The following is a 26,627-nucleotide window of genomic DNA, read 5'->3' as shown; positions in this document are numbered from 1 at the left end:
TAAATCAAGAATGGTATAGCATTACCTACCTGGTAATATAGCCTATCGCTTAGCCTACGCGTCAAGTGCAGCGCATAGTTTGGTCCTCTTTGGTCCCTAATTTTGTCAGAGAATGGTCAGGAGATATTCTTTGGTCACTTGTTATGGTAGACTAGCCTACAACTGAGTTTGCCAGCATCACTGATGCAGGCTAGCCTTTATACTGCTTGAAAAACGAAGTCCACTTTTATAGCCTATCCTAAGGCTCGAGGCAATGCAATTGGCGAATAGATTTCAAGGCAGACGAAAGCAGACCTCAATTGATCTAGCGCTGAAAACAAATTCATTGTCATTGAGGACACCCATTCTTAATGTTTTACTTAGTGGGAGAATGGCGATTCACATCCAAATAGCTCACATCAATTGCGCTGGCCATTGAGAGCAACTCCTGTCACGTGCCGCCTGGACAGGGAACAAGTCCAGGGGTTCTTGAGCCAACATTTTTGACTCACGGCAATCAATATTTAGCCAATTAGGAGTCGTTTCTTTTACCATTTCACTGTGATATTGGTACATGTTTAGCGATCTTCTAGGTCTAGGATATTTACCTTGGAAGCAACAGTAGCCTAGGCTATGGAACCATATTCAATTGTTATAACAATGCAATACTGATGTATTTCATGCTAAATTGTTAGGTTATTTAGCAGTACTTTCCATTATTGCACCATCCAGCAGGTAATATTGGGTGCCTGATGCTTTATTGTGGTGAAACAACCTTCTTTATTGGGAAAGGGCACAATGATTATTCAAACGTCTTGAAGTCTATTGACTCAACCAAACAACGAGCAGAGTCGACCGTTTGAAAGTTATAGCTCTTTCAATCAGAGAAAAGGCGGGGGGATGTTTGAGGTGGGAAGTACAGCTGTCTCGAGAGGCTCCGTCACCGATAATTAGCGATCAATCACGAATTAGTTTAAAAGCTTGAGAAGAACACCGAGAGCACTATTAGATTGCAAAGATTCACTGCTCCCCAATAATGACTTGTTTTTTTTAGAGGAATGAAATCGCCTGTGCTTTTATCAGCCTCTTCCGTGGCCTATCACTCCATAAATCAAGAAATTTAAGGCAACAAACAATGAATGTGACTGTGGAGTAGGCCTATGGAAAAAGGTTGATTGCATATGGAGTAAGGGCTTAATAAATGCGTTCTAATCAATTGCAACTACTTCATTATTTCATGAGGATCTATTATTTATTTTCTGATAATCAATATCTGCCTGAAAGACATCTGTACAAAACCCCTAAGTCAATATCATAAATGTACAATCTAAAGCCTGGTAGTTCTTCAGCTGCGGATGCTTCATTTAATTGATAGTGTTGTATGAGAAATGCACTGGAATTAGAAAAGGTCTGTAGCCACTACATTCACTACATTGTCCAAATAATATGGCATCTTCAACACATATTGTGAGGAATGGCAATAATCAACGCAAAGCTACCGACTATATTTGCATTCACACATACAACATGATAGTACCATTATGTATACATAGTCCAGGCGATATGTGAAAAACAATATAGAAATCATTTCATAAAAGCATGAAACTTGGTACAAGCATGATTCCCAAATTAATTTTGATTTTGATTTTTTATTTCAGCTTTATTTAACCAGGTAGGCCAGTTGAGAACAAGTTCTCAAGTACAACTGCGACCTGGCAGTTGTAATAATACCGTTGCCAGGATTCTATCTCAGTCACACCTTTTCAAAACCATTATTTGGGGTGTAGACCAATGCGATAAACAACTTCCAACATTTTCCTTTTTTAAATATTGGTCAATAAATGAGCATAGTGTACTCTTGTGGAAGTTCCCTAAAAATAACACTCATCCTGTATCTTGTCCAATTCAAATTAGGTTTCAGGCAATAAGAGAAGATAAACAGTGAGCCATTTATTTGGGTCCCTCAGACATCCGTGAGGAATTGGTGTGGTTTAGAGCTTGGCATTAAACAAAAGGCTAAACAAATTAATCAACATCAGACTAATGAGAGACTGGAATATAGCAATCACAGAGGATAAACACGATCAATAGAAGAGCTTCGGAAGTGATACCGACACAGCCCAATCCAGCGGGGATAGGAGTTTTTTCAAAGTCGACATCAGCCCATGTACTGTAAACATTGGCATTACTAGAAACATGCAAAAACATAGTTCTTCAGAGGCAGCACAGGTCTGCTCTTCCAGGCTGAGTTTGTGGAGATTGGAGTGTGCAGTAACCCTGGTGGGTCCCTGTAATTGGTTGTACACTGATGCCAAAGCCAGCATCTATCCACAGAAAACAATTTGTCTATGAGTTCACTACAGAGTTGAGTGAAGTTTTCCTTGATCAACATAGTGCAATTTGGTTTTCTAACCTAACTTCAACCCATAACCCTAAACTGAACCGATCACATTTGTTTCCTAAAATTAACTAATCACATTTGTTTCTGTCCTCAAGTCAGAGCTGCCTTCAGAATAAGACGGAAGCGCAGGGCTCTCCAGAGGGTGGTGCGGTCTGCCCAACCCATCACCGGGGGCAAACTACCTTCCCTCCAGGACACCTACAGCACCCGATGTCACAGGAAGGCCAAAAAGATCATCCAGGACAACAACCACCCGAGCCACTGCCTGTTCACCCCGCTATCATCCAGAAGGTGAGGTCAGTACAGGTGCATCAAAGTTGGGAATGAGAGACTGAAAAACAGCTTATATCTCAAGGCCATCAGACTGTTAAAAAGCCATCAGTAGCACCCTAGAGGCTTCTGCGCTATATACATAGACTTGAAATCACTGGTCACTTTAATAATGTTTACATATTTTGTATTACTCATCTTATACTGTATTCTATTCTATTCTACTGTATCTTAGTCTATGCCCTTCCGACATTGCTCGTCCAAATATTTATATATTCTTAATTACATTCCTTTGCTTTGGATGTGTGTGTATTGTGTGTATTGTTGTGAAATTGTTAGATATTACTTGTTAGATATTACTGCACTGTTGGAGCTAGAAACACAAGCATTTCGCTACACCCGCAATAACATCTGCTAAACACGTGTATGTGACCAATAAAATTTGATTTGATTTGATTTAAGGAAAACTCCACAATGATGTGAGACAGACATACCACACTCACACAGGTTAAGGGGTCGACTGTCCCTTAACTGCATGCTAGACAGCATCTGGTTCCAGGTAGGCGGCAGCTGGGGGAAGGTGGTGGTGGTGTTTGTGTTGGTGGTGACTTCTCCCTCCTGCAGCAGGCCCAGAGTGGACTAAAAGCTCAATTTTAAGTAGCTCAGGTAGCTTGTTAGTCAACAGGCACAGTTGTGGCAGACCTTGACCAACTCCCGTCTCCAAGGTGACCAGACAAGGGGCAGGAGTCTACAATAAATCAAGTAGAGGAAACAAAAAGGGAAGCACAGCAAAGCAAGTTAAATCTTGCTAAACTAAAAAGACATCATTTCTAATAAAAAGTAACTGCAAACCCCAAATAATTAATAGATACACACAAAAGTGCTGTTCTTCAATTTGAAGGGAAACAAAGGAGGAGAACATGCGACCTAGACACCCCGGATCTCTATACTACTGTAGATGGGGAATAGATTAAACTCTGAAAGACTTTTGAGAGATTATGTCAAAGGTAAAACATCACTCTTGTTTTGACAGGAAGGTTAGGACACAAAACACGAAATGTCCTTACATCATGTTGTTCAACAAAATTCTTAATTGAACTCTATATTTATGTTGAATATCTACCTAGGTATATCTAACTGATATCTACCTTGATATCAATTTCCTCAATAAAACATTATGTTGTTGACCTATTTCTATACAGAGGTTTTCAACAAAGTTGTATATTCAGCAACAACAAAAAATTCATGCATCAATAAGCATCTGTCTGTCTGGGAGATTTAATAGAAACTTGTTTGTTTTCAGATTGTTTCTGAGTTTTTCTGCACTGCAGTAGTAGATGATGCTTTGCTAAGTGGAGATTTTAGCCCTAGGTAATAAAAAGTCCTGTTTACATCCAAGTGGGTCAATGCATCACTTCTCTCATTTCCTATGTCTACTTTAGATATTTTAGAAGAGGGCAATCATAGCACAAACCAAAATTCTAACTAAAACATTTAATTTGGCCTACAAATCAGAGTTCTGTTGGGGATGGGGGAGGACTGGCTCATTAAAGGAGAGTTCAGGTTAAATCAGGACAAGAGTGGCAGAGATCGAATATCCCCAGCTCGGATGAACTCATTGGCCAGGCTTTTTAAGCTGCTGCCGGTGCTGAAACAGTGTCTGAAACCAGAGCCCCAAAGCCCCAGGTGTATTTATACGCTGGAGTAAATAGGGGTGAGCAGGCCACAAAATATAATTGGAAGTCTGTGCAACAATAACCCAATGTCAGAGTAAATAAATGTTGCATTTGGGTCTCTAATTATATAGAGATAAGGACTCAACAAGTGAGAAAGATGCTATTGAAAGAAGGATGCTGTTTATTTCCCAACAAAATTAAACAAGATGATTGATACACAATTGACTCTCATGGAAGTTTTATGCACATAATCAGAGGTATGAGTTGGTTGTCAGATTTGTCATACTGTGATACCATAGAGTACCACAGTATGAGGAAATGGTTCCAATCATATTTCCACCATTCCCATAGGGTATTTTAGAAACACTTCAAATAAGGGCTGTATTTTGTGTAGGCTTAACCTGGGGTGACATTTTGACAACCATATAAATCTCCTAGGACAAGGCCTGTATTTACCCCCTTCAAAATGAAAGGCTAATTAGCTGCTAATGTGGCTATCATAAAGAACTACAAATGTCACGATGATCTGGACAAGACTGAAGAATCGAGGCAAAGGTAAGAATCTCTGGATTAACTATCTAATGTTAGCTACATTTAGTAATGAATACATTGGCTACATTTCTTTAAATTGACAATTCTGGGAACTGTCTTGTGCAAGTTTTATACTGACACAATACCTGAAGGCAAAGGTGTCAGGTAGAGATGACGTGCAGGAGCTTGCAGGGATTTGTAGTCTTGCATGATGTCTACTTTGATGCTAATTAGCATTTTCGATTCTGATAGTAAATAGAGCCGAATATATTGATAAAAGTCACCTTGTCCGAGAGAGATTTACATGGTTATCAAAACTTCACGCCAGGGTAAGCCTACACGAAACACAGCCCTTATTTTAAGTGTTTCTAAAATTCCATATGGGAAAAATGAATGGTGGAAAAATTCTTAGAATCATTTCCCTGTTTGACCGCTAGGTTTTATGGGTATTATGACACCTCCACTGTGGGGCTGTATAGCCTACTAGTATGCATGATTACGTGTGTGGCTATCATCATTTGGTGTGATATGGTCACTTTTACCTGGTAAATCAGACTGACGGAAGAGCTCAGTCTGGTTTCACCCGGCTTGGGTTGCTTAACCTGACTTAAAGAGATACTTCAGGATTTTAGCAATGAGGCCCCTCTACTTCCTCAGAGTCAGATGAATTTGTGGATACCATTGTTATGTCCCTGTGTGCAGTTTGAAGGAAGTTGCTAACTAGCGCTAGTGCAATTGCTAAAGTCTATGGGTACATAGACTTCCAGTCATTGCGCTTCGCTAGTTAGCATTGTCTCACAAAACTACCTCTAACTTCCCTTATACTGGACAGAGACATAAAAATTGCCAAAATCCTGACGTATCCCTTTAAAGGTCTAACACAGCTGTTTTGATCCTAGTATCATATCATTTCTGAGTAACAATTAAGTACCTTAATGTGATTGTTTTCAATAAAATTTTTAGCTAGGACTGTCTGGGAGTGGTCTGAGTGGGGAGGGGAAAAGTGAAAACTATCTGTTATTGGCAGAGAGGTTTGGTACTCTCTTTCTTATTGGTCTAATTTACCTCCTGTTGATGTCACCAGGCAGGCCAGAAATCCATCTCACCAAAAGCTTGAAAGATTTGTATTTTTTATTTTACACAATATCACAGTATCTTATTCCTTTCAGTTTGTTATTTATGTCTACTGCCAGCTACCTTTTCTAAGGATGTCTTTGTTTTTAAATCACTTCAGGCAGGGATGTCATGCACCTATTATTTTAAAGGGGGCACAAAGTACGTAATGATGGAGAACACCTGAAACATATTTTTCCTGCAATCTAGAGCCATAATCATTATGCCTAATTCTATGTAAAATTATGTATATTTTCCTGCATAGGTTATCTAAGCATACCTCTTTACCTGTTCAATTATATGTGGGTGGGGGTACTCTTTACCTGGTCCAGTAAGTGTACCCCCTCCACAAAATACAGCTGACAGATCATTTTTATAAATAATGATGATAAAACGTGGACTTAAAAATTAAGTTTAGTAGTTAATTTAACATCTGAAACAAAAAAGACAAATCTGAGGGGGTGCATGCCCTTGTGCCCCATATGGGCACGACGCCTCTGCTTCAGGCTCATTTTCCACCTAAGATACTGTATGTAGTCAACTCCAAAGGTCTTACACTTACACCTAGTGGCTAAACCATAATACTACGTATTGAACAAACTGTTGAAGGAATTCTCTATCCCCCCCAAAAAAGATAACAATACACAACAAAATGACCTGACTTTTTTTTATTTGATATGTAACTTCTACATATCTGAAACAGTGATACTGTCAGTATCATATGGGGGGGGGGGGGGGGGGATTCAGACAATATTTGAAACAAAATAAAGAACCCACCTCAGAGATGCTCATATCTGAATATACAGGGAATACTGTATCATCTCCTCCTTCAATCAGTTTGTTTTCATTTCAATCTTTGCACATCTTAGCCCACTAGTCCTCTAAACTATAGCATTTTTGTGAAAAATCTATTTCTTAAATTATATACATTTGGAAATATAATATTGGAGAAAATAAATTAACACAAATTGACACAGATGGCTTCCTCCTCAGTTTTTAGGTTTCCAGGGTTTCCTCAACAGTGCATGTGGCTAACCTCTGATGTAGGCTTGCTTTGTTCCTCACTGACGCCTTTTCACAAATTTGTAATTGTACGTGTAAGTATTGTACTTGCATGTATCAATGGAAGAACAGCATCAGAGCATTGTTTTAGAGCCTCCTTAATAATCATTATTTGCAGAAAGACTAGATCAGATAGATTTAGATGAGGCTAAACAAAAGCTGACTCAATGAGCAGAGAACATCTCTCTGACATCACTGAGACATCAAGAGAAATCAGGTTAAATCTTAAGAGGCACTCACAACAATTTTCATGGCCCAATGAAATGCACATACTGTATAAGGTCATAATGAAATCTACACCTGAGAAAAACATGTATTTCCCTACCATGGGACAGGTCTTTTGTATATGATATTTCACAACTGGAAGACTGAAAGATGTTTTCTAGTGCAGTGGTCAACAACTATTCTGCCATAAGACCTTACATTAGGTAAAACAAACACATACAAGTTCCTAACTACTGGTTATTCCACCAGCCTCACCAAGGCTCACCTGTGATTGTCAATAGTGCACTTTGTGCCATCGAGACTGTTTCAAACAAACCAGGTGACAAGCCACCCAGTGAAAAACATTTGGCACATGCTGTCTTTAATGACATCATTTTCTGGTTGTAAACTGGTTGTAAACCAGTTTTCTGGTTGTGAAGAAGTCATACAACCAGATTTCCAACTAGTCTCGGTTACCACATAAAGATGTATTTTTTATGACGAGCTCAAGATGTCATAGTAAATATGTCATATGTTGGTTGTTATCTTGTCACATAACACATTACAACCAGGCGAAGACGTATTTTTCTGGTTACTTACGTTAACAAAACGTTTTCATACAACCAGCATACAACGTGACCATAAAGTCATAAAAGATATCATACTGACCACACTGCAATCCGTTTAAATGGATGAATAAGTGGTTGTACGTACAGTATTCAAGAGAGCATGGATTAAGTTTAGCAGGTTTTTTCCCCCAACGAGATCAACTTTATACACACAGAAACACAGATTCCACGCTGGGAAACATCTGTGAGATGACTTGCGGCTACAGTCAAGGGCTTTTGAGGATAACGTTTGCCCTCGTCAACAGTTAATCTGCAAGCGGGACAAGGAATGCAATTGCTTTTCAAAACACAAACAATTCTGCTCATTTTTTTTAGGTCAATGTTCTCAACCTTGTGACTCCCTTCTGGCACACTGTTGACTCGCAGTGGCGTCATATGTAATGGTCCATGTGCTTGCTGTAGCCTGCTGAGTGATAGCCTCCACAATCAACCAGGCCCTGAGACTTACGGTAGCCCTGCCCTCTCCAATTTCACTCTCTTCTCTCTCTGCTCTCACTAACAACAATACTGTCAAATTAGAAATGTCAACAATACTGTCAAATGACAATATGTACAGTACAGTACATCCAGGTCCAACCACCCATTGACTCTGGTGGGGTCTCTCACTGTTATTTGAGCAGAAACTAAAGCCTCAGGATGGGGCTGAGCAAGTCTGCTCTCCATGGAAGCGGATGTCATTCCTGAAGGAGGGTCTCCTTCCAGTTGAAGCTGTGGTTGGGTCCATGTGTGAGGGGCAGGATGGGCGGGTTCACCAGCTGCCAGACCCCTGTGTCGCCCTGCTCCTCACAGGAACAGAAACCCAGGTAGGGGATCTACAGGAGGGAAAGAGGCTCTCGTCAGCCGCAACAAAGGCAGTACGGGTGGAAAGGCAGGGGGGAGAAAGAGAAAGGCAGACAGAGAGAGAGACAGACAGAAACACAGGCAGAAACACAGGTACAGAGAGACCGGCATAGAGTGAAAGTAAGAGTGAAAAAGAGTGAGGGGGAAGACACAATGAGATCAAAAGAAAAGATCACATTGAGCGAGTAAAATAAACTCCAGCTGACCTTCCTGACTACTTGGATGAAGTCCTTGGAGGTCTGGGGGCTACGGCCCTGGAGCTGTCGCGTGCAAGCCTCCAGAGAGGAAGCGTGGGCAACAATCAGTATGTTGTTTCCTACAGAGTGGGAGATGAGGAAATGAGGGAACGGAAGAACAACCCGGACCAAATGAATCCCAATGTCCATCCCACACATGATGTTTCTGTATCACATCTGGGTTAAAAAAGTATTTGTTTTCTTTCAAATACCCTGAGCGTTTGATTGAGCCTGTCTAGAGTGGAGTGGGAGATGAGAAGTGTTTGCACTTTTGGGATCCGTTTTGGAATCCGTTGATTCCATTGCGCCAGGCAAGTTCAATCGAGGACAGCTAAAGGATTTGAAAGATAAGTACTAATTGAACCCAGGAATGTTTTTTTTTATTCACATCCCATCCAAAGCCACAGCAGTGACTGAACCCTGCATCTTTATTACCCATGTTTTTGCAGTCAGACAGAATGTCTTTGGTCACTTGGTAGCTCCGGCTCATGTACGTGTCATAGGACTCCGACACGCTAAGTTTGCTTATCGGTATGAGAGGTCTGTGGGAAGAAACAGTGAGAACATGTGAGACAGAGGTATGGCTGAAAAGGCTCTGGCCCCGTCCAGTAACAAACCTTAGCCCCTACCTTTACTACTTCATGTACGTAGGTCAGAAGGAATTAAATAAGCATAGGCAATATCGTAGTAGCTCCATCATATTCTATGATAGTCTTAATGGAATGTTGACCATATTATTTGAATATATCTGGTTTCTTTATAGCTGTGCCTAGGTCCAAGGCTAGAGGGGTTGGGCCTAACTCTGCGTTTACACATGGAAGTGGCATCGTGCTGTGAAACATTGGAAGCCGTTCACTTTCAGTGGTGTGAAAAGTACCCTATTTTCATATTTGACTAAAAGTAAAGATACCTTAATAGAAAATGACTCAAGTAAAAGTGAAAGTCACCCAGTAAAATACCAACTTGAGTAAAAGTCGAAAAGTATTTGGTTTTATATATACTTAAGTATCAAAAGAAAAAGGTATAAATCATTTCAAATTCCTTATATTAAGCAAATCAGACGGCACCATTTTCTTATTTTTTTAATTTACACATAACCAGGCGCACGGCACACTCCAAAACTCAGAACTTAAGTTACAAACGAAGCATGTGTTTAGTGAATCTGCCAGATCAGATCAGAGGCAGGAATGTTCTCTTGATAAGTGTGTGAATTAGACAATTTTTCTGTCCAGCTAAGCATTCAAAATGTAATGAGTACTTTCGTTCGGAATGTATGAAGTAAAAGTAAAATATGTCAAAAATATAAATAGTAAAGTACAGATACTCCAAAAATAACTTTCAAGTATTTTTACTTAAGTACTTTACACCACTGTTCATTTTCAATGTAAGGAAAGGAAAAGAACCGGAGTGGGCGTGGAAGCTGGAAAGGGTAGGCAGAATTTTCTTCAAATCCTCGGTGATATCGCTATGCGAGTGACCAATCAAATCTTACCATAGCTTCCAACCCCTACTAGATTGGCTGACAATAGCTGTTGATACGTAGCACTACCTAGCTTGCTTTCAAGCTTGTTTGCACCCACATGAGGGCGAGGCTAGCGTGGCTAGACGAGGGACGCTTGTATAGTGTAAATGGCCAGTAAGAGTACAGGTTGTAGGTGAATCAGGAAATACTCTTGCCTGTATCACCTGTATGTTGTGTCAACAGTGAAGTGGGATGCAGCCAGGTCTGTGGGAGGGATCCAGGTAGGAAGAGAGCTCCCAGAGACCCACTTGGTCCACTCGAATAGCCCTGGCTCCACTCTGATCTTCAGCTTGCCATCCTGCTGCAGACCTGCAAGGGGAGACAGAGAGGCACATCAGCAAAAGAGGAAGACTGCAGCCTCTGCTACACTACACACAGAAGCCCTGTCCAAAAACAACCCGTAGTCCCCTAGCCGCTAGTCCCTAGCCCCTAGGCACTTATGTAGATCTGAAAGCATTGGATTGAAACGATCGGATTAATGTAAGCGATATGGAGACAATTTCCCTTAATCTATCAGCAGTGGCGTATATTCATGGATACCAACATTTTTACTATATATATATATATATATATATATATATATATATATATATATATATATATATATATATATACACACACATCAACAAAATATATATATATATATTTACATCAAAACTATGAAATAACACATATGGAATCATGTAGTAACCAAAAAAGTTAAATAAAATAGATTTTATATTTGAGAATCTTTGAAGTAGCCACCCTTTGCATTGATGACAGCTTTGTACACTCTTTCCTTCAGCAGTCCTCATGAGAGCCAGTTGATTTGTTTAAAAAAAAATAGGTTACTACATGATTCCATGTGTGTTATTTCATAGTTTTGATGTCTTCACTATTACTCTACAATGCAGAAATGAGTTAAAATAAACAAAAATACTGGAATCAGTAGGTGTGTCCAAACTTTTGACTGGTACTGTATATATAATAATAATTTTCTAATATATATATATATATATATATATATATATTCATCTTTCGGCTCTCTGTGCTTCATAATTCTCCTTCAGTTCACAAGAGGCTGAATGTATTTCACCGGAGAATGCATCCGAGCGAGCGAAACAGCGCCCTTCTGTCTCTGTATGTGTAGGCCATCTATCTGATACTGTTTGGTCCAAAAGAGTATGGCATTGTTGCCACCCATATAAAATAATAGCTAAACTGAGTGAGCTCAATTGTGAATGGTCCTGGCGCAACAAAAAAAGTCTCAAGGGAAGCCAGTTTGGATTTGGCGTCAAATCACATTGAGAGCATACGTCATTGACAGAAAAAAAAATGGAATTGTTGCATCTCGTGTTGTTGTCCTCCGGTGGCAAGCTAGCTAGCTAAAAATTGTTCCTTTCCTAAATTAGCCATGGATGGAGATAGGGATTTGGACTTGTGGTTTTACTTAATTATCTGTACTGGCCAATGATTATAACGGAAATTCTGATCCAACCATTCATTCATACATTGTCCCCCTGGCCTGAGAGGATGGACGTTCAATATTTTGCTAGATGTAGAAGGTTTACGTTAACTAGCTAACGTTGCCCATGAAAGGAAGTTAGGCTAGCGAGTAAGCATTTTAGCCAGGTTGCCTAGGACAACAAAAAATTAAAGCGTGTACTGTATGACACAGTATGAAAGAGAGGAGGATGGCATTGCTGTTTCTCTACAAGTAGGGTGAGCCAACATGTTTTTTCTACTTGCACGAACGTGCACGCAGACACACACACACACACACACACACACACACACACACACACACACACACACACACACACACACACAGAAATCAGAACCATGGACAGCCGCATCATATTTAGCTTACGTTGATTGGACTAAATAGTTTTTGGTATCTTTTAGACTGTATTAGACTAAGCATAGGTGAGATGATGTTGATATGTTGAAGTTGAAATGGTGCTGGAATAGTGGAGGCAGCTACTGTTTTCTTTGCGATTTGCAGTAACTCTTTTATGGTTCTAAATCAATAGTTGTTTTGTATTCTGAAAATGTTGGAACATTAACTTGCTGTTGGTCACTGTTTGTTACATGCAATATGCTTTGTGGAGTCCGGTTTTGTGATGAAACAAAGGTGCAGTTGAAATTATTCTGCCACTGTGTCTTCTTATTGTCTGGGCCTTAGGACTATATATCACGGTGGCAAGGTATATGAACTAACCGGTTATAGAGCAAACAACGCAATTATCACAACACATAGGTTTTAATATGGCTTTTTTTTCTGTCTTCCCCAGTGATTTTACCCACGCACCGCTACTGCCCATCAGAAGGAAAGGGAACTACTACCATATTGACTAATGGTATCAAACCCCTCTCAGATCTACATACAGTAAGTACTTCAGGGGAAAGGGTTGGGGGGTGGGGCTCTGGACAGTACCAGACCACATTATATGCTCTCAACTATGTTTATTGACAACATTTCAACCACTAAAGGGGCAATCCATGGTTACATTTCCATTTTCCATTTTAGTCATTTAGCAGACGCTCTTATCCAGAGCGACTTACAGTAGTGAATACATACATTTCATTTTCATTTCATGTATTTAAAAATGTTTTTTTGTTTTTTTTGTACTGGCCCCCCGTGGGAATCGAACCCATGCAAACACCATGCTCTACCAACTGAGCCACATGGTTGAAACAATAACAAAGCGTACACCCTGCCACTGTTTCGGGATGGGGCCGGAGAAATGTAACCATTTTCAAAGCTATGGACAGAGGTATGGATGCAAGAACTGACCATCCATGATATCAAATTATATTTTTAACCATGTTTGTAGGCTATACAGTGTATGTTTACGTTTACAAACATTCAAGTAAAAAAAACATATTTTGGTTCTGATGGGGTACGACAGTTGGTAAGCTTATGAAGCATTTATACATTAGATTGTTTACATATAATTAGATTCAGATCAACTTTACTATCCCACCAGGGGGAAATTCATTTGGTCATGTGCTTAAAAAGACATAAAACACATAAAAGTACATAAAACATGAAAACACAGAAACTACACAAAATAATTCATTCAAAGTGCAATAGCTACACATTTAAAGTGAAAGTGCAATATACTATATACTGGAGGGACAAACAGACTATCTATTAAACAGCCTAATGGCTGTTGGAATAAAAGAGTCCCCATATCTATCTGTTTTCGTTTTCTTTTGAAGAAGTCTCTTTCCCCTTATCCGGCTGCTGCTGTGACTGAGTTTTGAGTGAAGGGGATGAGTACTGTCCTGTAAAATGCTTTTAAGTTTTAGGAGGATGAGTTTTGTGTACAGGTTGGTGGCTGATTCTTGGTCTATACCAATTATCGTTCCCACCGTCTTAATCAAGCGCTGAAGCTTGACTTGGTCATTTACTTGCATGTTTCCGAACACGCATATCAGACTAAAATACAGCACACTCTGAACAGATTTATAGAACATTTGTAAGATATGGCGGTCATCATTAAAATGGTTCAGTTTGCATAAAAAAAACATTATCTGTTGCAATTTCTTTATCTTTGCAAAGGCACAGTCATTGAATTTCAGTGTATTGTCTATTTAGATTCCCAGGTACTTATATGTGGTCACTCTATCGACTGATTCCCCATTGATCTTCGTAGGGGGTAGTGGAATTTTGTTCCTTCTGAAATCAATTTCCATCTCTTTTGTTTTCTTAACGTTTATTTCAAGAAAGTTATCTGCACACCACTGGACAAATGTTGCAGTTCCTCTATCATAACCTTGAAGAGAGGCTTGGTCTGGGTGGAGGAAACCCTCCACAGTGGTGGCGTCTGCATATTAAAAAAAAATGTGTGCTGCGTCAGAGGCTTGGTAATCGTTTGTGTACTGATGAGTTCTGGCTAAACTTGGAATATTGTTAATTATCAGGTATCCTATTGAAATATTGAGTGCTATAATCTAAGGGCCTACACCAGAAGTTAATGGTTATCTGTAGGAGGAATGTATATGGTGGAGGAAATTAAGCTTGGAATGTAATGAGTAAAGGTAATCACATGTGGCAGACACTGATAAGGAGGGAGAGATGTGGTTTAGTGAGTAAGGGGGTCGAGGTCAGGTCAGGTCACATTAAGGGAGAAGGAACAGTTTATTGCCCGTATCACTTCCTGCCTATCAATAAAGATGTAATGTTTAGAGAGGAGAATCCACCCAAATGGGGGAATATATACAGTGAGGGAAAAAAGTATTTGATCCCCTGCTGATTTTGTACGTTTGCCCACTGACAAAGAAATGATCAGTCTATAATTTTAATGGTAGGTTTATTTGAACAGTGAGAGACAGAATAACAACAAAAAAATCCAGAAAAACGCATGTCAAAAATGTTATAAATTGATTTGCATTTTAATGAGGGAAATAAGTATTTGACCCCTCTGCAAAACATGACTTAGTACAAAACCCTTGTTGGCAATCACAGAGGTCAGACGTTTCTTGTAGTTGGCCACCAGTTTTGCACACATCTCAGGAGGGATTTTGTCCCACTCCTCTTTGCAGATCTTCTCTAAGTCATTAAGGTTTTGAGGATGACGTTTGGCAACTCGAACCTTCAGCTCCCTCCACAGATTTTCTATGGGATTAACCTGATATGGATAGGGGGCAGTATTTTCACGGCCGGATGAAAAAACGTACCCGATTTAAACTGGTTACTACTCTTGCCCAGAAACGAGAATATGCATATTATTAGTAGATTTGGATAGAAACCACTCTGAAGTTTCTAAAACTGTTTGAATGGTGTCTGTGAGTATAACAGAACTCATATGGCAGGCAAAAACCTTTCTGAATTCCTCCTCTACTGCCACACTTCATTGGTTTAGAAGCGTTTCATTGGGAACACGTTGATTGTATTAATGGTGGTATTCCATTGCAGTGTAGACTTTCAGCAAAGGGTCGGAAATTAAGCAGGACATCACTTGTGTATGATAGCCGCTGTTGCGGCTCGCTGTATCCATTAAGGGCTAGGTCGACAGCTTGTTTGGTGCGTTTCACAAAAACGGATTAAACTAACAGCCAAAGTACTGCTATTTGCCTCATTATTAATTATCTGATTTAATACCACTAAAAACTTGGTTGGTTGAGGTAGATCGCAACTTTAAAACACTTTAACTTCACTAGGGTAGGGGGCAGCATTCGGAATTTTGGATGAAAAGCGTGCCCAAATTAAACTGCCTGCTACTCGGCCCAGAAGCTAGGATATGCATGTAATTGGTAGATTTGGATAGAAAACACTGTAAAGTTTCCAAAACTGTTAAAATAATGTCTGTGAGTATAACAGAACTGATATAGCTGGCGAAAACCTGAGGGAAATCCATCCAGGAATTACTATTATTTTGAAAGGCTGTTTTTCCATTGAAAACCTATCCACCATACAAAGACTTAGGACCCAGTTCATGAACTCTATGGCTTCTTCTACATGTGGCCAGTCTTTAGGCATTGTTTCAGGATTTTACTCTGAAAAATGAGGGTGATACAGCACTTTCAATGAGTGGACAGTGGAAATTTCCAGACATGAGTCCAGCGTGTGATCGGGAGTGCGCCTTTCTTGTTTCTCCTTTTCTATTGACGAAGCTTTGGTCCGGTTGAAATATTATTGATGATTTATGACAAAAACAACCTGAGGATTGATTGTAAACATCGTTTGACATGTTTCTACAAACTTTTATTGTACTTTTTTGACTTTTCGTCTGGATGTTGAGAGCGCGCTTTGTGCCTTTGGATTACTGAACTAAACGCACCAACAAAACTGAGGTTTTTGGACATAAAGAGGGACATTATCGAACAAAACAAACATTTATTGTGTAACGTGGAGTCCTGGGAGTGCCACCAGATGAAGGTCATCAAAGGTAAGTGATTATCGCTATTTCTGACTTTTGTGAGTCCTCTCCTTGGCTGGAAAATGTCTGTATGGTGTTTTGTGGCTAGGAGCTGTCCTAACATAATCGCATGGTTTGCTTTCGCCTTAAAGCCTTTTTGAAATCTGACACAGCGGTTGGATTAACAATTAGTTTATCTTTAAGCTAGTGTATAACATTTGTATCTTTTGTGTATGTTTATTATGAGAATTTCTGTTTTGTTGAGTTTCACGCTCTGCAATTTCACCAGCTGTTGTTTGAGACAGTGTTTTACTGAACAAAACGCGCTAACAAAACTGAGGTTTTTTTATATAAAGAGGGACTTGATCGAACAAAACAAACATTTATTGAGTAAATGGGAGTCTTGTGAGTGCAAACATATGAAGATCATCAAAGTTAAGAGATACATTTTATCGCTATTTCTGACTTTTGTTACTCCTCTTCTTGGCTGCTAACTGTTTGTAATGATTTGTCTGCTGGGCGCTTTTCTCAAATAATCGCATGGTATGCTTCCGCCGTAAAGTCTTTTTGAAATCTGACATCGTGGTTGGATTAACAAGAAGTTAATCTTTAAACCCATGTATAACACTTGTATGTTTTCTGAATTTTTCTAATGAGTATTTCTGTTTTTGAATTTGGCGCTCTGCAATTTCACTGGATGTTGGCCAGGTGGGACGCTAGCGTCCCACACGCCCTAGTGAGGTTAAACAGAAAAGCAAAAACAGGAAGAGACGAGCACAAATGACCGTGTCGCTGCAAGAACAGACGCCACAACACTCCAACCTCAGCCTCAAAATGGATGTAGCAACTGCAGATTGCCCCTTTAAGTCTTCATCAAGTGTTCTCTCTTTCTCTCTTTCTCTCTTTCTCTCTTTCTTTCTTTCTCTCGGAGGACCTGAGCCCTAGGACCATGCCTCGGGACTACCTGGCATGATGACTCCTTGCTGTCCCCAGTCCACCTGGCCATGCTGCTGCTCCAGTTTCAACTGTGGCTACGGAACCCTGACCTGTTCACCGGACGTGCTTGTTGCACCCTCGACAACTACTATGATTATTATTATTTGACCATGCTGGTCATTTATGAACATTTTAACATCTTGACCATGTTCTGTTATAATATCCACCCGGCACAGCCAGAAGAGGACTGGCCACCCCTCATAGCCTGGTTCCTCTCTAGGTTTCTTCCTAGGTTTTTGGCCTTTCTAGGGAGTTTTTCCTAGGGAGTTTTTCCTAGCCACCGTGCTTCTTTCACATGCATTGCTTGCTGTTTGGGGTTTTAGGCTGGGTTTCTGTACAGCACTTTGAGATTTCAGCTGATATACGAAGGGCTATATAAATACATTTGATTTGATTTTATTTGAAGTGCTAGAGAGGATTATGGATATGTTTAAAAAAAAATCCTAAATAGGATTTGTAGTTGCAAGTAGCTATATGCTAGTTACCTTTGAGGATGTTCTGAGCAGTCTGGACACAGCGCAGAGAGGGTGAACAGTACACAAAGTCTATCACTGTGTTGCTCTCCAACAACGCCTCGCCTGCAACACAGACAGACAGACAGGGGAATAGATTGTTATCACGCTGCAATGAAACATGAGATATGGAATTGGGCAGATAACATAGCCTACTACTATGTGTTGTCAACCACATACCCACTATTCGTGCTTGTGTGGAACCAAACACAGTGATGGGGGTGTCCATGTTGTAATCTCTGTGTCCTCCACTCCACATGGGCAGGCTGACTGGCATGTTCAGGTTAGTGCGCACATATCTACCTGTAGAACAGAACACCACAACCCAGCACACTACTGTTATGGTTTCAAAACCTACAAACAATACTGCTCCTTTATCTATCCAAAACATCAGATTCATACAAACAGATTCATCCAAACTCAAAATGTATGACTCCTTTGAAAGCACACTTGCTTTTAGAATTGCATCTCCAGTACCATTGGTCTGACTCTCCTCACCTTTGGAATCAGAGCACAGTGAAAGCCAGTGTTTCCCAAACACCACATCCATCCGCTCACCGTGCCGGCAGACAAACAGGGTCCGCTTGGGCAGCCGAGAGTGATTGCTGCTGACCCGAAGCACCTAAGAAACAATACAGTGAATTCGGGCATCAAATCCATAACATTTCCCAACATTTTCGAGAATTGATCAGTACACCAGAAAAACAGCTTTGCTACTGAAGCAAGGGTATTAGAGTTTTGTCTTTTTATATTTGTTTTTATTTAACATTTTATTGTGAGAAAAAAAACGTACAAACTAAAACTGAACATAATTCATGATTGTTTTTATTATATTTTTGTTAGTTTTTGGAGTCAAAGATAATAGTTTCCGTATAGTTTTAGTTTTTCAAACCTGTTTGTTAATTACTAAATAATTTTTTCATGATTTGTTTTCGTTTACTATAATAACCTTGAATTAAAGTCATTCTTCAAGAATAATAATAATCCTTTTTCATGATCAGGATTAAATGCTAGGCACTAGTTATCCTGATCAGGAAAAGCTCCTGGCCCTAAAAATCACAAACGTATGGTTCAGTTAACCTGTCTGGGCTAGGGGGCAGTATTTTCACGGCCGGATGAAAAACGTACCCAATTTAAACAGGTTACTACTCTGGCTCAGAAACTAGAATATGCATATTATTAGTAGATTTGGATAGAAAACACTCTGAAGTTTCTAAAACGGTTTGAATGGTGTCTGTGAGTATAACAGAACTCATATGGCAGGCAAAAACCTGAGAAAAAATCCAACCAGGAAGTAGATAGTAGGTTTTCAAGACTGGGCCTATTCAGTATACAGTGACTTAGGGTTCAATTTGCACTTCCTAAGGCTTCCACTAGATGTCAACAGTCTTTAGAACGTGTTTCAGGCTTTTGCAGTCAACAGAAAGTGAACAAGACCTCCTGGAGTCTGATGACCGAGAGAATGACAGGCCACAATTACGCGCATTCACGTGAGGAGGTAGCTGTGTTCCATAACGTTTTTCAAGAAATTGGAATCGTCCCGTTGGAATATTACTGAAGTTTTATGTTAAAAAGGCCCTAAAGATTGATGTTTTACAATGTTTGGCATGTTTCAACGAACGTAAATATAACTTTTTGATGTGAAATTTTCAGCACGCTTCCTACATTACTGAACGCGCAAACAACAAGGAGTTATTTGGACATAAATTATGGACTTTATCGAACAAAACAACATTTATTGTGGACCTGGGATTTCTGGAAGTGCCTTCTTGTAACGCCCTGGCCATAGAGAGGGGTTTTTGTTCTTTATTTTGGTTAGGCCAGGGTGTTACATTGGGTGGGCGTTCTATGTTCATTTTTCTATGGTATTGTATTTCTTTGTTTTGGGCCATGTGTGGCTCCCAATCAGGCACAGCTGTCGTTCGTTGTTACTGATTGGGAGGCACACATAAGGAGCCTGTTTTCCCTTTGGGTTTTGTGAGGGATTGTTTCTGTTTCGTGTTTGCACCTGACAGTACTGTTTGGCTGTCGGTTTTCTTGTTTTTGTATAGTGTTCACGTTGTTTAATAAATTCCTGAAGATGAACACTAACTCCGCTGCACCTTGGTCTACTCTTTCCACAGACAGCCGTTACAGAATCCCCCACCAGAAAAGGACCAAGCAGCGGAGGAAGGAGCAGCACCAGGAGAAGAGCGTTCAGGACTCGTGGACATGGGAGGAGATACCGGACGGTAAAGGACCATGGGCTCAAGCTGGGGAGTATCGCCGCCCGCAGTGGGAGATCGAGGCAGCGAGAGCGGAGAGGCGCTGGTATGAGGCAAGGGAGCGCAACAGGCACAAGAGGCAGCCCCAAACATTTTTTTTGGGGGGGGCACACGGGGATTGTGGCAGAGTCAGGTTGGAGACCTGAGCCAACTCCCCGTGCTTACGGCAGGCAGCGTGGTACTGGTAAGGCACCGTGTTATGCTGTGAAGCGCACGGTGTCTCCAGTGCGCGTGCATAGCCCGGTGCGCTATAGGCCAGCCCCCCGCAAGTGCCATGCGAGTGCAGGCATCGAGCCAGGACGGATTGTGCCGGCTCAGCGCATCTGGTCTCCAGTGCGCCTTTTCGGTCCAGGTTATCCTGCACCGGCTCTGCGCACTGTGTCTCCAGGGCGCTGGAAGGGTCCAGTTTGCCCAATGACTGCGCTCCGCCCGTGCCGGGCCAAAGTGGGCATTCAGCCTGGAGTGTGGGTAAATAGCCTAAGTACCAGAACTCCAGTGCTCCCCCACAGCCCGGTTTATCCTGTGCCTCCTCCTCGGTCCAGGCCTCCAGTGGGTCTCCCCATCCTGGTCCGTCCTGTGCCTCCTCCTAGGACCAGGCCTCCAGTGGGTCTCCCCATCCTGGTCCGTCCTGTGCCTCCTCCTAGGACTAGGCCTCCAGTGGGTCTCGCCAGTCCGGAGCCGCCAGAGCCGCCCACCAGTCCGGAGCCGCCAGAGCCGCCCGCCAGTCCGGAGCTGCCAGAACCGCCCGCCAGTCCGGAGCCGCCAGAGCCGCCCGCCAGTCCGGAGCCGCCAGAGCCGCCCGCCTGTCCGGAGCCGCCAGAGCCGCCCGCCTGTCCGGAGCCGCCAGAGCCGCCCGCCAGCCTGGTGAGTCCTGTGCCTGCGCCCAGGGCCAGGCCTCCTTCATGTCTCCCCAGCCTGGTGAGTCCTGTGCCTGCGCCCAGGGCCAGGCCTCCTTCATGTCTCCCCAGCCTGGTGAGTCCTGTGCCTGCGTCCAGGGCCAGGCCTCCTTCATGTCTCCCCAGCCTGGTGAGTCCTGTGCTTGCGCCCAGGGCCAGGCCTCCTTCATGTCTCCCCAGCCTTGTGAATCCTGGGCCAGAGCCGCCAGAGCCGCCAGAGCCACCCGCCAGGCCAGAGCCGCCAGAGCCGCCCGCCTGTCCGGAGCCGCCAGAGCCGCCCGCCAGCCTGGTGAGTCCTGTGCCTGCGCCCAGGGCCAGGCTTCCTTCATGTCTCCCCAGCCTGGTGAGTCCTGTGCCTGCGCCCAGGGCCAGCCGCCCTCCAGCCCGGAGCCGCCAGGGCCGCCCGCCAACCCGGAGCCGCCAGGGCCGCCCGCCAGCTCGGAGCCGCCCGCCAGCCCGGAGCCGCCGGAGCCGCCAGGGTCACCCGCCAGCCAGGCGCAGCCAGGGTCGCCCGCAAGCCGGGTGCAGCCAGGGTCGCCCGCCAGCCGGGCGCAGCCAGGGTCACCCGCCAGCCGGGCGCAGCCAGGGTCGCCCGCCAGCTGGGCGCAGCCAGGGTCGACCGCCAGCCGGGCGCAGCCAGAATCGCCCGCCAGCCGGGCGCAGTCAGGGTCGCCCACCAGTCCTCCGGCGTGGCCAGGGGCGCCACCTAAGTGGGCGACGCCGAGGGTGGAGCGGAGGCCACGTCCCACACCTGAGCCGCTGCCGTAAGAAGGCCCACCCGGACCCTCCCCTTCAGAGTCAGGTTTTGCGGCCGGAGTCCGCACCTTTGGGGGGGTACTGTAATGCCCTGGCCATAGAGAGGGGTTTTTGTTCTTTATTTTTGGTTAGGCCAGGGTGTTACATTGGGTGGGCGTTCTATGTTCATTTTTCTATGGTTTTGAATTTCTTTGTTTTGGGCCGTGTGTGGTTCCCAATCAGGCACAGCTGTCGTTCGTTGTTGCTGATTGGGAGTCACACATAAGGAGCCTGTTTTTCCTTTGGGTTTTGTGGGGGATTGTTTCTGTTTCGTGTTTGCACCTGACAGTACTGTTTGGCTGTCGGTTTTCTTGTTTTTGTATAGTGTTCACGTTGTTTAATAAATTCCTGAAGATGAACACTAACTCCGCTGCACCTTGGTCTACTCTTTCCACAGACAGCCGTTACACTTCTGATGAAGATCATCAAAGGTAAGTGAATATTTCTAATGCTATTTATGATTTTAGATGACTCCAAAATGGCGGGTATCTGTATTGCCTGGTGTATTTTTCTGAGCGCAGTACTCAGATTATTGCAAAGTGTGCTTTCCTCATGAAGCTTTTTTGAAATCTGTCACAGCGGTTGCATAAAGGAGATGTTCATCTATAATTCTTTGAATAACAGTTTAATATTTTATCAACGTTTATGATGAGTATTTTTGTAAATTGTTGTGCTGATTCACCGGCAGTATTGGAGGCAAAATATTTTCTGAACATCACGCGCCAATGTAAAATGCTGTTTTTGGATATAAATATGAACTTTATCGAACAAAACATACATGTATTGTGTAACTTAATATCCTAGGAGTGTCATCTGATGAAGATCGTCAAAGGTTAGTGCTTCATTTCCCTTTGGGTTTTATTGACACATGTCCTTGCTTGGAAAATGGCTGTGTGATTAGTTTTGTCTATGTACTCTCCTAACATAATCTAATGTTTTGCTTTCGCTGTAAAGCCTTTTTGAAATCGGACAATGCGGTTACATCAAGGAGACGTGTATCTTTAAAATGGTGTAAAATAGTCGTATGTTTGAGAAAGTTGAATTATGACATTTTGTTGTTTTTGAATTTGCCGCCCTGATATTTCACTGGCTGTGTAGCCCATAGAAGTTAAATAGACTTCCTTCTGTCCAGTACCTGCATGGGATGACAGATGAGGCTCAAGGTGGGTGTGTCTCCAGCGCTTGTGTTGTCGAGGAAACGGCTGTCCAGCAGCCCATCGAATAGGCCCCTTTCCCTGCTCACTTTGTCCAATGGGGCGGAGCAACTGAAGAAGGAGTGTGATCTGCACAGGTTAGAGGACAAGAGTTAACACACATACTCACTACTACTCATTCATCACTACTGACTTCTGAGCAGAACTCTCCATGCTCTTCTACAGTTCCTTCGGGATTGAATGAATTGAAATGGAATTGGCCCCAGCCCCCATGTTCTGGACCGAGAGCTGTAAGTAAGAGGCTGGTGAAAATAATACATTCTCAAACTGGCACAGCACATTCTTGAGAGCTCACCCGTGAAAGACCCAGGTGTCACACTCGTCTGCCCGGCTGACGTAGTTCTCAGGCAATAGGCCGGACAGCCCCGTGGCCAGGGAGGACCCGTAGACCCAGCCCTCGCTAGTGTTGTTCTGCTCCAAGGGAGACATGAAGACAAAGTCGCCCGGGACCAGCTCCAGCTCATCCTCATTCTGAGGGGCGTAGGGATACATCACGCGCAGTGTCTGCAACAGAGGGAGGGAAGGACACAGCTTGAGTACACCCACGCCTTATCTAGCACCATAATACAGTACAATGCAAGGCTTTAGGTCTAAATGGGCAAGCTCGTAAAGGGTCACTCTGATATTTACAGCCGTTTCAAAATGAATTATACTGTATATACCCATTGATTCTTGAAGAATATCACTTATTATAAATGCCTCATGAGCTTGTATTGTAAAAGGTACAAGGTCCATGTCATGGTACTGATTAGTAGAAAATACAAGAGTAGTATTGGATGTGAAATGAAGGTGGACAGGGTTTGCATCAGAAAACAAAGTGGTTATTATTACCTCATGATTGGCAAACCGTATGTCCCGGGAAAAAAGAACAGCCAGCCAATCACAGCCTAGCTTCACCTCGATTCCCTTAGCCAGCTTTTCCAGGGAGGTCAGGTGACTGGTGGGGAAGTGGTAGGCTAACGTCACATGGAGCTGCTTCTTATGGGGCTCTAAATGGACATCTGAGACAGAGAGAGGAGGAACGAGTGAATAAAGGTAATGAATATGAAGAAAGTCAATCCTGTGTGCTTGCGCGCGCACAAATTTTCTTAATGGGTGTTATGATAAAGACCATACACTCTTAGAAAAAAAGGTGCTATCTAGAACCCAAAAGGGTACTGAAGGCTGTCCCTATAGGAGAACCCTTTGAAGAACCCTTTTTGGTTTCAGGTAGAACCCCATTTGGGTTCAATGTAGAACCCGTTCCACAGAGGGTCCTAACATGGAACCAAAAAGGGTTCTACCAGGAACCAAAAAGGGTTCTCCTCTTTTGGAACCCTTTTTTCTAAGATTGTAGGCAGCTCGTGAGTTTCAAGTTTGGGGAAGCTTACAATTTATCCTACCATTTCTACCTATCTGCGTGCCATGGAACTATAGGCCAATGCAACAGTAAGCCTATACCTTCCACTTTCAACTAAGTAAAATACATAGGCCTAAAGCCAACAAATAAAAACAGTAAAAAATATCCTGATGAAAATCTCTACTCCTATCTGCCTCACTTTCTATCTGTCTTGAGCTATCCTTAGTGAAGTGCAACATTGTATCAACTCAGCAGGTTGCGTGCTCAGGCGCGCGCTCACCCTCAACGTTATCAGAACAGAGAAATCACACACACACACACACACACACACAAAAGTCAATGAAAAAAATCGACAAAACTCCTAAATGATGGTTATGAAATAGACCAAACCGCGTTTCTCACAAGTGTAGCAGGTTGTGAACTCTGCAAATAACGTTTCCACTCCGATAATGAGAACGGTAAATGACTGTAATACATGTATTAACAGAAATGTATGTAACCAAATGAAGGAGATTAATGCTACATTTACTAGGCCCATGTAATGTTGATTGATAAAAAATAAACAATCAAAGTGCCAACAATTTACACAATGAAACAATGAATGTGCAACAATTGGCAGGAGACAGCCGAGAATATTCTGGAGAGCTGAGTGCATGCATTCTGGAGACTGGGTGTGTGTCCAGGTGTCACAGGCAGAGAGAGTCCCTACCAGCTTTTCTGGCAGCCTCGGAAGCAAAGTCAGCAGCAAACTGCTTGAGGACCTCTGCGATCTGCTCCTCAACAAAGAGGCCTATGAAGTTGAAGGAGGTGTAGAGCTCCAGGGGCAGGGGGCTAGGGAAACGACCCCTCCATTGGCCCACCGTGGCCTGCAGGGCCTCCAACAGGGCGTCCACCTTGTTGTCTGCACACTGGGGGTCAGGGTAGAGTCTGAGTACCACACAAACACTGAGTCTTACATCAACATTTAGTGCCAGTTCTCCAAACACAGATTAGTCTAGTCCTGGACTTAGAAGTCTGCTCAATTGAGAATCACCATTAAAAGCACGTTTTTGTCCGGGACTAGGATTCATCTGTGTCTGGGAAACTGGCTCGTACTAGACAGATGATACAGTCTCTTGACCTCAACAGGACTTCCTGGATAAATACACACTTAGAAAAAAGGGTTACAAAAGAGTTCTTCACAGTCCCCATAGGAGAAGCCTTTTCAGTTACAGGTAGAACACTTTTTGGTTACAGTTAGAACTATTTTGGGTTCCATGTAGAACCCTTTAAACAGAGGGTTCTACATGGAACTCAAAAGGGTTCTAACTGGAACCAAAAAGCATTTTTTAAAGGGTTCTCCTATTGGGACAGCTAAAGAACGCCTTTGTGAGTGTAGGTTTAATTAAAATGTTAAAATACGTCAATGTTAAGTAACATAATCATAATACTTCATGGTGAGCTAAATTAGAGGAGCATCCAAGTGTTGATGTATGAGTGTGAGGCGTGTCATTTCCCCCTAGGCTCACCATGAAGAACTGGCAGAGTGTGATGTGGGGGAAGATGTTGTGGGCCTTGTTCTTTCCGCAGGTGACGCGGGACTGCTGCCAGAAGTGATGGAGCTGATTCTGCAGGGGTCCGCTAGGGCGCAGGTACAGGACATACTCTCTGGGCAACGGGTCATCCAGGAAGGGGTCATCCACATGTGAGAACAGCCTGAGGAAGAGCAGGAGAAGAAGAGGAGGAGGAGGCTTAACAATGGCTGAGGTAGAAGGTGGGTGGGGGGGGGCTCCAATGTAGCTGTTTTTATCTCAATATCAAATCATTTCTGGGTAAAAATTAAGTACCTTACTGTGATTATTTTTTACAATTTTAATTGAAAACAAAGCAAAAAATACCTTCTTAGAAAAGAGCCAAGCAAGAATTTAGCTAGGACTGTCTGGGAGTGGTCTGAGTAGGTAGGGGAAAACGGAAAAACATCTGATATTGGCAGAGAGGTTTGGAACTCTCTTTCTTACTGGTCTATTAACTAATTTACCACCTAGTGATGTCACCAGGCAGGCCAAAACTCCATCCCACAAAAACAAGCAGACATTTCAGGCAGTCTTTTCAAACAGCTTTTACACTAAAAGGGCATTATCATAACTTTCACAATTTCACAGTATTATTTCAACCTCATAGTGTGGAAATATATATAAAACACTAGAACATCTAGTTTTTGACTGCAGTGTGCCTTGAAAGAATTATAGTCATTCACACCTGGCTAAATAGTAAGAGTACACACATACGCAGTACAGCAGAGGGCAGCATAACACTTACATAA

General features: G+C 42.6%; 1 protein-coding gene and 1 long non-coding RNA gene across 3 annotated transcripts in view; one reads left to right on the top strand and one right to left on the bottom strand.

Moving 5' to 3' along the window:
* Positions 1-6,825: 6,825 nt before the first annotated feature.
* ubash3bb (ubiquitin associated and SH3 domain containing Bb) overlaps positions 6,826-26,627 on the bottom strand; it is a 44,305-nt gene continuing 24,503 nt past the window's right edge. For both annotated transcript variants that reach the window (XM_029772856.1, XM_029772857.1), the window contains 12 exons: positions 25,834-26,020; positions 25,035-25,233; positions 23,818-23,987; positions 23,282-23,490; positions 22,908-23,055; positions 18,316-18,439; positions 17,998-18,120; positions 17,791-17,883; positions 10,628-10,772; positions 9,377-9,483; positions 8,912-9,021; positions 6,826-8,677 (listed from right to left, as the gene is read on the bottom strand). In XM_029772856.1, the coding sequence (XP_029628716.1) occupies positions 8,540-8,677; positions 8,912-9,021; positions 9,377-9,483; positions 10,628-10,772; positions 17,791-17,883; positions 17,998-18,120; positions 18,316-18,439; positions 22,908-23,055; positions 23,282-23,490; positions 23,818-23,987; positions 25,035-25,233; positions 25,834-26,020 (1,753 nt within the window). In that variant the 3' untranslated portion in view covers positions 6,826-8,539. The remainder of the gene's footprint in view (positions 8,678-8,911; positions 9,022-9,376; positions 9,484-10,627; positions 10,773-17,790; positions 17,884-17,997; positions 18,121-18,315; positions 18,440-22,907; positions 23,056-23,281; positions 23,491-23,817; positions 23,988-25,034; positions 25,234-25,833; positions 26,021-26,627) is intronic.
* On the top strand, positions 22,983-25,954 carry LOC115206200 (uncharacterized). The gene is made up of 3 exons (XR_003880760.1): positions 22,983-23,063; positions 23,152-23,216; positions 25,895-25,954. It is a non-coding gene; the product is annotated as an uncharacterized LOC115206200 (long non-coding RNA).

The sequence above is a fragment of the Salmo trutta genome, chromosome 13 (assembly GCF_901001165.1).
Source record: "Salmo trutta chromosome 13, fSalTru1.1, whole genome shotgun sequence".
Classification (NCBI taxonomy): domain Eukaryota; kingdom Metazoa; phylum Chordata; class Actinopteri; order Salmoniformes; family Salmonidae; genus Salmo; species Salmo trutta.
Note: the sequence above shows the minus strand (reverse complement) of the source record. Positions and strands in the feature narration are given on the sequence as shown.